Below are 11886 nucleotides of genomic sequence, written 5' to 3'. Positions count from 1 at the left end.
GTTCAATTAGAACCTCTAAAGTTCAAGTGAAGATGCAGTGTAATACTACCCTAAAACCGTTCACCTTGAATTTTAATCATTTTTTTTTATTTATTGATATATTCTCTCTTTCTTTTTCAGAAGCGATCTCTTCTTTTTGTATATCCTGTTATCTTCTGTAACTTCTTTCAAACGAGCACCATATGCTTTGGAAACTTGAATTTCAAGTCAGTGGCCCCTTTTGTAGGCTTGTTTGATATTGATAGGGGTTTATCTCCTGAATAATAATAATAATAATAATAATAATAATAATAATAATAATAATAATAATAATTAATAATAATTTTATACACGTTTTGTAACTTCGTAAAAACAAATCAGAATTCTGACCATAGCTATAGCTTTATCGCTCAACATACGAATATTCTGGGAAATATTTTATCACCAGAAGTATGCTTAAGCATCGGGTGGAGGTTAGGGGCGCCAGAGGAGAGCCAAGGTCACTCAGCCACAACCTGGAAGAAGGCGAATAAGCGTTGCATGACGCCAAATTCCCAGTAATCAGTGTTCGGGTGATGTTGCTCGCTGTAGGAGATCGATGTTGTTTAGATGGAAATATTGAATGCATAGTTCTGACTTCTGAGACTAAGACTTTTGAAGACTTGATGGGTTAATTTTAGAGATGTGAAGAAGATACTTCAATATTTGATTAGTTAATTTTAGAGATGTGAATAAGATACTTAAATGTTTGACTAGTTAATTTTAGAGATGTGAAGAAGAGACTTAAATGTTTGATTAGTTGATTTTAGAGATATGAAGGTACTTATATATTTTAGCATGGAGGTAAAATATATAAGGTGGTCTGTGCATGTAGAGAAAATAGAAGGGAGATATGAAGAAACTTAAATGTTTGATTAGTTGATTTTAGAGATATGAAGGTACTTATAATTTTAGCATGGAGGTAAACCCGAAACAGTGTGTTTTGAGGTGGTCTGTGCATGTAGAGAAAATAGAAGGGAGTGAGGGAGACCAAAAAGATACAGTCAGCTGAAGTGGAAGAAGTGCTGGAACAAAAGGGGCATAAGGCCCCTAGAAGTTTTATAACATAAACAAGAGAAAGGATCAAGTTACAAAGTATTGGGCCGGGTTGACAAACTGTTGATGAGTATACATATACATAATTAATTTTAATTTTAATTATTTTATGAAAATTTCATATTTATACGTATTTAATTTTTATTTTCATTTTAATTTGTATATGAAAAGAGTTTTCATACTTATACATATGTAATTTTAATTTTGCTTTTAGTTTTTTATGAAAAGAGAATTTCCATACTTATACATATTTAGTTTTAATTTTGATTTTAATTTTTTTATGAACGAATCTTCATACATATACATATTTCTTTTAATTTTGATTTTAATTTCTTGTCTGAAAATTTTCATACATATGTTTAAGTTTTATTTTAATTTTTTTTATGAAAGGACGATTTTCATACATATACATATTTAATTTTAATTATGTTTTTAATTTCTTTTATGAAAAGACAATATTCATACATATGGATATATAATTTAAAATATAAATATTTAAAATTACGCGCAGGATTCGTTTTAAAGGCATAGCATCCTAGTATCCTACAAATCCTTTCCTCCGTAGGGAAGCCCTCTAAAAAGCTTCAGAAATCCATGAGGAGTTCCTTCACGTCCCTGCTACAGCCGGGAGGACCGAACCTTTCCTATTTCCAAAACCGGTCCTGCCGAAAAAAAAAAAAAAAGAAATAAGCCCTCTGGTGGCGTGTAGGAAGGCTATATTTGGTTATGACTTCATATCAGATTGAGAGCGTTGGTTTAAGGGTCTAGTTAATAATAATAATAATAATAATAATATCCTTTCTCTTCCAGGTGCGATTATGAAGACGTACATTCCAGGACTTCTGGTCCTTACCTTGGCCCTGCTTGCAGGGAATAGTAATGGACAGAGAGGACAAGGTAAGAGTCGGTGGGGCGCGCCCCCCCCCCTCTCTCTCTCTCTCTCTCTCTCTCTCTCTCTCTCTCTCTCTCTCTCTCTCTCTCTCAGTGAAGCTTTCATTAGTCTAGTGTGTTTTTTAGCAATGTCTTTCTTTTTTTTATCATCATTACATACGTAATTCCATCTGTCTGTTGTTGTTAATTACTTAATCATTAATTATTAATATTATGATCTTTTATGTAAAATGGTAAGAACGGTATAGACGACCAAAATCCATGTAGAAATCTCTGTATAAGATTTCTCTCTTTTCCGTTGTATCCATTTGGCAAAATGTGGGTTTATCAGAATTGATTTTTGCAGTGCAAAAAGGTCCCCTTTGTATCCTATGTTTAGCTCAATATCCCTGTAGCTTCAAGCATAGTTTATCCCTTGGTAGTGCACATAAGAATGCCATGACTTCTTAGAACTAGTTAGTAGAGTCACAGATATGATATATTGTAATCTGCTTACATTAGTCATACATTGACATACAAAAACACAATGCGAGGAATATTGAAGATTCCTTGTGTAGAAGACGAGTTATTTATACTGAAATACACTGAAAATGAATCTCGAGCTAAGATATATGCACGGGAGAATGACTAGTTTGGGTCAGAAGTAGGTGTCAGATGTGAGTGTTATGTCCCTGTGGTTTCTTAATATTTTTGAGGGATGGAGAAAGGTCAAGGAAAAAGAAATTTTGTAAGATAATGTAAGAAAATTAAACATAGTGGGAATGTGGTGATAGTGAAAAAAGTTGTATTGACTGGTAAACAAATTTATAAACTTTTTAAGAAGAGTAAACTGGGATGGGAGTTAACGAAAGGGGAACGCAAAGAAGGTAAATGGGAGCTCTGCTATAGGTTTAGAAGAGAGGAATGTCAAGGAAGACTAAACTGGAATTTATGAAAAAGGTTGTTGAGCCAACTTTCCTTTATAGAAGTGGAGTGTGGGTGCAGAGGCAAATGAAAGAGAAAGGTGAAAACCATTTAGGTGAATTATTTCCACAGTATATGTGGAGCGATAAGAAATGGAAGACTGATCCAAGGTGAAAGGTCTCAAGAAACAGATAGACATGTAGGTACCCTATAGACTGATAAATGTGTGATCTAATTAATGTAAAATGATTCCAGGATGCATCACTGCCAACGGCGGGCAAGGCTCATGCATCCCCCTAGCCAACTGCGAGCACCTTCGAACTCTGCCTTCCCAAATACAAGCTGGCATCGCCCCTCTGGGATCTCAACTCTTGCTCAGAAGGTCTGTACATAAAGAGAATCATTACTCGTTTTGGTTAGTGACACTGTCCCCTGGCGGTGGCATTTTTGGTCTGACTTTTTGTGTAATGTAAGAAACAGCCCTTTAATGTCTGAGATGAAGGTGAACTGCTTATTTAAAGTGCTTTCACTTACAGCTTAAGAGCTCTGTATGTAAACCTTCAGATTCTCCGTAGGCGGTTAGTGCCGTCAGTGTACCTCGCACAGTTTACTGTAGGCATTGCTTAAGGTTCCTTGCAGCGCCCCTTCGGCTTGTAGCTGCAACTCCCTCCATCTTTAATCTATAGACCTTGCCTTTTACTGTACCTCCGTTCATATTCTCTTTCTTCCATGTTACTTTACACCCTCTCCTAACAGTTGTTTCATAGTGCAAATGCGAGGCTTCCCTTTAAAACCTTTTTACTCTGTTTCCCTTTCAGCGCAGAATGACCTCATAGGTCCCAGCGCTTGGAATCTGGCCTAAATTTTATATTCCATTCCAACCTTCCTTCTCGCCTCCTTAGATCAGAAACAAACACGTCTCCTGAATCACTGTACCATATCTACTAAATTTCTCTTACAGATCCATTTGTCATATTGGACCAAGGGAATTTCTCGTTTGCTGCGGGCCGACAGCTCCAGTCCAACCGGTAAGGACCTCAGATTTTATTTCTTTATCATTTATTAACAGGAAAAGGACGAAATTTTGTTACTTGTAATTTTGTGACATTTCTTTGAGCTGACGGTAAATATCCATAGCCGAGATCACCAAAGCTTCTATCTTTCTTCTGATTGGCTGGAGTTTTTTAATTGTAGCCAGTGGTGTGTGTCTGGGGTGAGCTACCGCCAATCACAGTTAGTTTCAGTGATATCAGCTACCGATATTTACTGTCGTATGTAAAACCCAGACTGTTATTTTCACAGCTGCGTTTGATAACGATAACTCTGACGAGTTTGATCACAAGACTTCTTGTCCTTTTGAGGGTGTGCTCTCTTAAAAATAAGTCCATATTTCCTTGAATTTATTAGATACGGAAAATATATGGAAGGGACAGTACACCTGAAGTAATGACTATATAAATGAGCAAAGACTTATCTTTCGAGTGCTGGCACGGTCCAGCTTATTCTAATGAAAACAATAAAGACTTTCGCATGCCTCCTTGGTCCCATAAGCTTTGGTAGCACCAACTCTGACCGAATGTAGAAAAAAATAACAATATGGCCGCATTGTCATGCTTCTTGTTTAATTCTTAGAAGTCCTCAGAAACAATATGTGCTCTAAAAGCATCCTAGGCATGACTCTATAAGCTCTATATAGAAATAACTATATAGCTTAGGCTCTGAACTGAGGTCTGGGATATTTTTAAGCAACTTTTACTTGTAAGGATTTTCCCACTTTTCCTGAAACTCTTCAGACTTTCCCTACCTCCCCTGAAACTCTTCAGACTTTCCCTACTTTCCATGAAGCTCTTCAGACTTTCCCTACTTCCCCTGAAACTCTCCAGACTTTCCCTGCTTCCCCTGAAACCCTACAAATTTTCCTTACTTCTCCTAAAACTCTTCAGACATTCCCTACTTTCCCTGAAACTCTTCAGACTTTCCTTACTTCCCCTGGAACTCTTCAGACCTTCCCTACTTCCCCTAAAACTCTTCAGACTTTCCTTACTTCCCCTGAAACTCTTCAGACTTCCTTAATTCCCCTGAAACTCTTCAGACTTTCCTTGCTTCCCCTGAAACTCTTTAAACTTCCCTAACTCCCCTGAAACTCTTCAGTCTTTTCTTACTTTCCCTGAAACACTTCAGACTTCCTGAATTCCCCTGAAACTCTTCAGACTTCCTTAATTCTCCTGAAACTCTTCAGACTTCCTGAATTCCCCTGAAACTCTTCAGACTTCCTTAATCCCCCTGAAACTCTTCAGACTTCCTTAATTCCCCAGAAACTCTTCAGACTTCCTTAATTCCCCTGAAACTCTCCAGACTTCCTCAATTCCCCTGAAACTCTTCAGACTTCCTTAATTCCCCTGAAACTCTTCAGACTTCCTTAATTCCCCTGAAACCCTTCAGACTTCCTTAATTCCCCTGAAACTCTTTAGACTTCCTGAATTCCCCTGAAACTCTTCAGACTTCCTGAATTCCCCTGAAACTCTTCAGACTTCCTTAATTCCCCTGAAACTCTTCAGACTTCCTGAATTCCCCTGAAACTCTTCAGACTTCCTGAATTCCCCTGAAACTCTTCAGACTTCCTTAATTCCCCTGAAACTCTTCAGACTTCCTTAATTCCCCTGAAACTCTTCAGACTTCCTGAATTCCCCTGAAACTCTTCAGACTTCCTGAATTCCCCTGAAACTCTTCAGACTTCCTGAATTCCCCTGAAACTCTTCAGACTTCCTGAATTCCCATGAAACTCTTCAGACTTCCTGAATTCCCCTGAAACTCTTCAGACTTCCTTAATTCGCCTGAAACTCTTCAGACCTCCTTAATTCCCCTGAAACTCTTCAGACTTCCTTAATTCCCCTGAAACTCTTCAGACTTCCTTGATTCCCCTGAAACTCTTCAGACTTCCTTAATTCCCCTGAAACTCTTCAGACTTCCTTAGTTCCCCTGAAACTCTTCAGACTTCCTTAATTCCCCTGAAACTCTTCAGACTTCCTTAATTCCCCTGAAACTCTTCAGACTTCCTTAATTCCCCTGAAACTCTTCAGACTTCCTTAATTCCCCTGAAACTCTTCAGACTTCCTTATTTCCCCTGAAACTCTTCAGACTTCCTTAATTCCCCTGAAATCCTTCAGACTTTATCATATGATTCTTTGATGTTTTACAGGATCCTTTCAGCCGAGGTTCCTCTGTCTCCTCCTGCGGAATTCAAGGTCCCATTAACAAGATCGTTGGTGGAGAAGCGGCTCCCCTAAGGGCGTGGCCCTGGATGGTAGTCCTCAGAGGGAATAGTAAGTGTTCGACTGTGATTCTTCTTCTTGGTTTACACCGTCTCCAGTACTCAAAGGCCTTCTTGGTGTCTTGTAGGTTATAAGAGAGAAGGCTGATTCAACAAGTAAAAAATGCGCCGAAGTTTTTCGGCGCACTCGAGTTTTCTGTACAGCCGCTGCAGCGTATGATCAGGTTGTCTCGGTATAATGCTGTATGAGCCGCTGCCCATTAAACTTTAACCACGGCCCGATGGTGGCCTACCCTATTTAGTTGCCACAAGGACGATTATGGCTAACTTTAACCTTAAATAAAATAAAAAAAAGCTACTGAGGCTAGAGGGCTGCAATTTGGTATGTTTGATGATTGGAGGGTGGATGATCAACATACCAATTTGCAGCCCTCTAGCTTCAGTAGTTTTTAAGATATGAGGGCGGACAGAATAAAGTGCGGACGGACAGACAAAGCCGGCACAATACTTTGCTTTTACAGAAAACTAAAACCAATAAAAACATTTCTTGCGAGCAAAGAAAGAGAAGTTAAAGCTTCAAAGAAAGACGAAAACATATTGATTACGTCAGAAGTAGTACAGTAAGATATTAATCAAAGGAAATAAAACTTACATGGTTTCACTGAGTTAAAAGCATAAGTGGGTAATTTTTCTTCCATTTTCACAAAACCTTTCTAATCAGTATCATTTTCGGGGTTCATGGCTTCAGAAAAGATCTCTGCAGTGTGGGCCTTTTTTCACGAGCAATGTACCTTAGGTTTTCAGATTAAGTGCAAGTCACTGCCTTAAAAAGTTTCTAGCATACTTCACAAAAAACTGGTCACAATTAACCAGCTTCGTGCACGCCGTCAGAATATGCAGTATTCCAGACAATACGTATTGTGATCGATCTTTGTGTTTCATCTTCATTATCTGTTCAGTCAGGGTTGCCAACATGGCACCGTCGTTCTACTGGCAAGTTTTAGTGCTAACGGCATGGTAAAAGGAGTTCCCCCAGGTTGGCCACTCTGGAGATTCGTTTAGCTAACCCTCCCCCCTACCTTCTGTTGAACATTTTTTTTTTTAAGTTTTCATCATGTATATAGCTTTGTTGTTCATTTTACCTTGTTTTTTTATCATTCTTCTTAAATTGTTCACAGCTCTATAGTGCTGTAAATGTCTGAGCGTTATCCCAACTTAGCCAGTCGCCACCTCTGCAAGTACAGAGGCAGAAAAGAATTATTGTCAGGATCCTCAAACCTACATGAACATCCGTGAGGGAGATTCTAGACTGTATTTTAAGATAAAGATATAAGCTTAATGTGCTTAAGCTTTCCCAAAACATTGCACTGGACTCACACAAGGCAGCTATAAAAAAAAAAGAGGTGCTACAGAACCTGAATAATTTGAAGAACACCAAAACAGTGCTTGACAAGCTGTATGCTAACTGTCCCGCGCTCTTATCATGACTGTAAAAGCAGATTGATATTTGTATATCTTATTCTCACATGTCCTTCGTTTCCCCTTCACAGTTGGTGGCAGGAGCTTCTGGTTCTGTGGAGGAACCCTCATTTCAAGCCGGTTCGTCTTGACCGCTGCGCATTGCTTCAAGAAACAACTGGGAGTCACCCTGTAAGTAAACAGTGCCTCTCTCGCGGGCTTTGGTTGCAGCCTGAATGTATATCACCTACTCCCAGTCAGTCTTTGACTTTTTAGTCTTGGGTTTTTCATCTTCTGTCAGTTTTCATACCACCTGAGATGTGGAATGTGTAATTGATTCTTTGGAATACATTTACACATTTCATTGAAATGTGTAAATGTTCCAGAGAATCACATTTACCCTTGAATATATCTTAATTATTGTAATTTAATCCTTTCCCATTATTCCAAAGAATCACATTTACCCCCCAACATATCTTGATTATTTAATCCTTTCCCATAGTTCTGAAAAGTTTCAAAATAAACTTTCTACCTTACAAAATTATAGACTTGGTGTTTCCTTTACTACAGTCAGTTATCTATGAATTACTGCAGTCCAGAAACAACGAATAGGGTGAAGTTAAAGTGTTCTTATAAAGTCTGACTTTGGGGAGATTAGGTCGATCTTATCCAGTTTTAACCTTTTTAGTAGTGGTATGTTGTTGTGATCTTGAGTAATATGATGTTGACGAGGAAAAGATACAACTATTAGTTCTCATTATAACTAACTGGTATTAATACCTCCATATAATTATTCGTGTGTATGCGTTTGCACATTCATTTGAAGACATCGTAAAACTTAAATTTCTTGCTAAGTATATACCCTTCTTTGGTTTTGAAATAGAATACTAGAGCTCATGAAATATCCTGTTTAGTTGACTTTTTTATATAGATGTAGTACCTTCACAGCAGTATAATTAATAGAGGCCATTCAGTTATAACTCAGGTTTAAATTTGTTGAATGATTATGTAAGCTTATATTGTTAAAAGATGAATGAATAATAAAGCAAAATATAATTACTGAACAAAAGTTCCAGAATCCTTGCAGCATTCCATCACCGAAGTTCACCCCCTAGTTGCAACCCCTTTTATTCCTTCTGCTGTACCTCCGTTCATATTTTCTTTCTTTATCGTACTTTCTACCCTTTCCTGACAGTTATTTCATAGTGCAACTGTGAGGTTTTCCTTCTGTTACACCTTTCAAATCTTTTTATTCACAATTTCCCTTTCAGTGCTGAATAACCTCGTAGGTCCCAGCGCTTGGTTTTTGGCCTAAATTTTACATTCTATTCCCTTCCATTGCCTACTCTGACCAGTGGTTCAACCCCCCCATATTTCTTTTATCTTTCCTTTCAGTGAGTTTGCCAGAATTGGGGAGCACAACTTGATCACAGAGAGAGACTGCGACCAATCGGGATGCTCGCCACCTCCTCAGGATATACCAGTCGGGAGAGTCATCATGCACCCTGATTATGGACTCCAGTGTGCTGAGTGTAACGACATCGCCCTGCTGAAGTTGTCCAGAGATGCCGTCATTGACAATCGTGAGTACATGCGAGTAGGCCTATATTTCTTTTAAGCCAGGTATCAGAGGTCTTGTGGTCAGCACCTGCAAGTATTCATTTGGAACCAGATATCAGAATTTTTGTGGTTGTACTTACAGCGTTGGAGGTCCTAAATTGTATGTCTGTAGGTGTTCTTATTGGATTCATGTTTCTTAGGTCTTTCAGTGAGTATCCAACAGCTGGTTCGTTCTGAACCAGACATCAGATGCCTTGCAGTATCTACAGCTGTTCATTATAAACCAGACATCACTGGTTTTGTGGTGAATATCTGCGTTTGTTTGTTTTGAACCAAATATCAAAGGCCTTGCAGTGAGTATGTACAGCTGTTCATTTTGAACCAGGGTGTTTGTTTAGGTGTTTATTTTGAACAGGCCATCAGAGGTCATGCTATGAAGTGTGCATTAGGGTTGTTATAATGCTTTAGAATAAAGTCTTTTCTAAGAAGACTATTAAAGAGACAGTGGTTTTAGTGTGAGTCAGTTATAAGAATGATTTGTGTCTTAATAGAAGTTTATTATGAAAGTGTTTCAGCCAGAACGTGAATTGCATAATACCATAACAGCTAGTTTTAGAAGATTATGTACATTGGGAATCTGATTTTCGAGCAGAAGAGAACAATGATTTTCCAATGAGAAGAAATTCATGCAGAGAATTTCTTTGCTTCGTAACGCAACAACAAACTTTGCCGAGTTCGCATTGCTTCGTGTGAATTGAGTGCCCCGCCCAGTGACTATATTCTCTCCCTTTCAGTGTACGTGACTCCTATCTGCTTGCCGGAAGACCCCGTCAGGGACATGGGATACTCTGTGCAACAGTTTGTGGGACAAGTTGGATCAGCTGCTGGATGGGGAACCACAGCCAGGGGTAAGTTTCATTTTCCACTCTTTTTGAAGCCATTTCATGTGAAAAGTGTATTTTGTGGTACTAGGATCAGTCAGAATTTCAGGCTTACAAATCAGCTGTTTCTAGTTCTATGTAATGACTAAGGACATCAAGGACTGATGTATAGCAACATACCCTACAGAATTTTGGATTTTGTTCATTTCAAACAATACTGAGATATGATTACTGGGAAATCTTTACAAAGAGGGTCCATGAACACCCAAAGACCCTAGTACTTTGAAGTAGCAAGACTATGGGCTCTGAGTTTGACCCTAGAGGAATAAATTTTCCTTTCAGATCCAACCGTAGTTCGACGTCCAGCCACCCTCCATGAAGTGGACCTTCCAATCCACGAGACGCCATTCTGTCAGGCCCTGAAAGGAAGTTACCCAAACAAGGACATGGTGATTTGTGCAGGAGGCGAGGGTAAAGACACGTGCAAGGGAGATTCTGGTAAGACAGAGTCACACGTATTCGATTAAACATCAAGTTTTGGGTGCTCATTCGAGTTTGTACTTGAAAGTGACAGAAATGTGAAGCTGAACTGACATTTTTGCCCTGTCAGATATTTTAATTTGTTTTTTGCAAGAGGACTTTTTCTTATTGGCTTAGTACTTGTCACATTTATGATAGTACTTATCACATCATATCATAAGCATAGAACATTGAAGTCTGTTTTTGTTTCACTGAGTATTTTTGGAGCAAAACTTGCAGTATTTTCATGCAAATTATGTTCTACAAGCATTTGGTTTGATATTCAGTAAGAGTGTTTGGAGTGCATCAGAGTATAGTAGAAATTACAGCTTTTCCCTTAGGCATAGGGGTGGTCCCTATTCAGAACATACCAGATAACACAACTTTCAGGACTCGGGACTCCTTTTTTTTTATCATTCCAGAAAGGTCATTTTATCTCATTTGTACCCTTTCCAGACATTTTTTTTTTTTTCAGAAAGATCAGAAAGGTCATTTTATTTAGTTCTATCCTTTCCAGACATTTTCCTTTTCAGAAAGGACTTTTTATGCAACTTATTCATACTCTTTGCAGGTGGCCCTCTCACACTGACAAACAACAAAGGAACAAGACACTTCATCGTGGGAATCACCAGCAGAGGACCTCTTGTCTGCGGCTCAGAAGACACACAGGGGCTATACACAAGCGTTCACCATTATCTCCCCTGGATCCAGAGCACCATGCGGTCGTGATCGTCTTTTTTTCTGTGTAAAGTCCTCATTTCAATCATCTTCACTCCTCATTTGCATCCTATATCATATCTTGAAAAGTACTCCTCTGAAACTTCTTTCAAAGCCAGCAAACTAAGTTAATCAGGACACTTGAACTGACTTGACTAGAGCTGATTCCAGGAGGCTTGCTCTGGGTAAACCTCCGGGAGTCTGCCGATAGATGGCGTTGTTTTTCATTTGTCTCGGAGATGGCGGGGTTTCTGCAACTCGAGATTAATAATAAACTTATTCACGTCTTTTACTGAATGAAAGTGCTAAAGTTTTATTCATATTTTCAGAGGATTACAAGATTGAGCACCTAAAGTTTTTACCTGAAACGCAATGCCCATCGTTTTTAATAAAGGCATATTTTAATCAAGAGTTTTCTACATCCCCTTACTGTAGTCACTGCACTAAGGTTATGCTATACTCACTCATATATTTATCAGAGTAACACCCACAGGTGTGCCACTGAGCTCTACTTCCGGTCCCTAATTGTAGGGCTCGTCAGGTAATCTAGCAATACACTTCCTAACAGAATGTACTATTCCAAGCCAACAGCAGTCATGGCTGCCTTAATGA

General features: G+C 38.7%; 1 protein-coding gene across 4 annotated transcripts in view; it reads left to right on the top strand.

The window, feature by feature from the left end:
* LOC136856652 (phenoloxidase-activating factor 3-like) overlaps positions 1-11679 on the top strand; it is a 69655-nt gene extending 57976 nt beyond the window's left edge. For all 4 annotated transcript variants that reach the window (XM_067134660.1, XM_067134662.1, XM_067134659.1 and 1 more), the window contains exons 2-10: positions 1885-1971; positions 3124-3250; positions 3830-3896; positions 6068-6191; positions 7690-7789; positions 8993-9180; positions 9952-10065; positions 10381-10536; positions 11129-11679. In XM_067134660.1, the coding sequence (XP_066990761.1) occupies positions 1893-1971; positions 3124-3250; positions 3830-3896; positions 6068-6191; positions 7690-7789; positions 8993-9180; positions 9952-10065; positions 10381-10536; positions 11129-11286 (1113 nt within the window). In that variant the 5' untranslated portion in view covers positions 1885-1892 and the 3' untranslated portion in view covers positions 11287-11679. The remainder of the gene's footprint in view (positions 1-1884; positions 1972-3123; positions 3251-3829; positions 3897-6067; positions 6192-7689; positions 7790-8992; positions 9181-9951; positions 10066-10380; positions 10537-11128) is intronic.
* Positions 11680-11886: the final 207 nt, after the last annotated feature.

Source organism: Macrobrachium rosenbergii, chromosome 36 (genome assembly GCF_040412425.1).
Source record: "Macrobrachium rosenbergii isolate ZJJX-2024 chromosome 36, ASM4041242v1, whole genome shotgun sequence".
NCBI classification, from domain to species: Eukaryota; Metazoa; Arthropoda; class Malacostraca; order Decapoda; family Palaemonidae; genus Macrobrachium; species Macrobrachium rosenbergii.
This window is presented reverse-complemented; position numbering and strand designations above follow the sequence as displayed.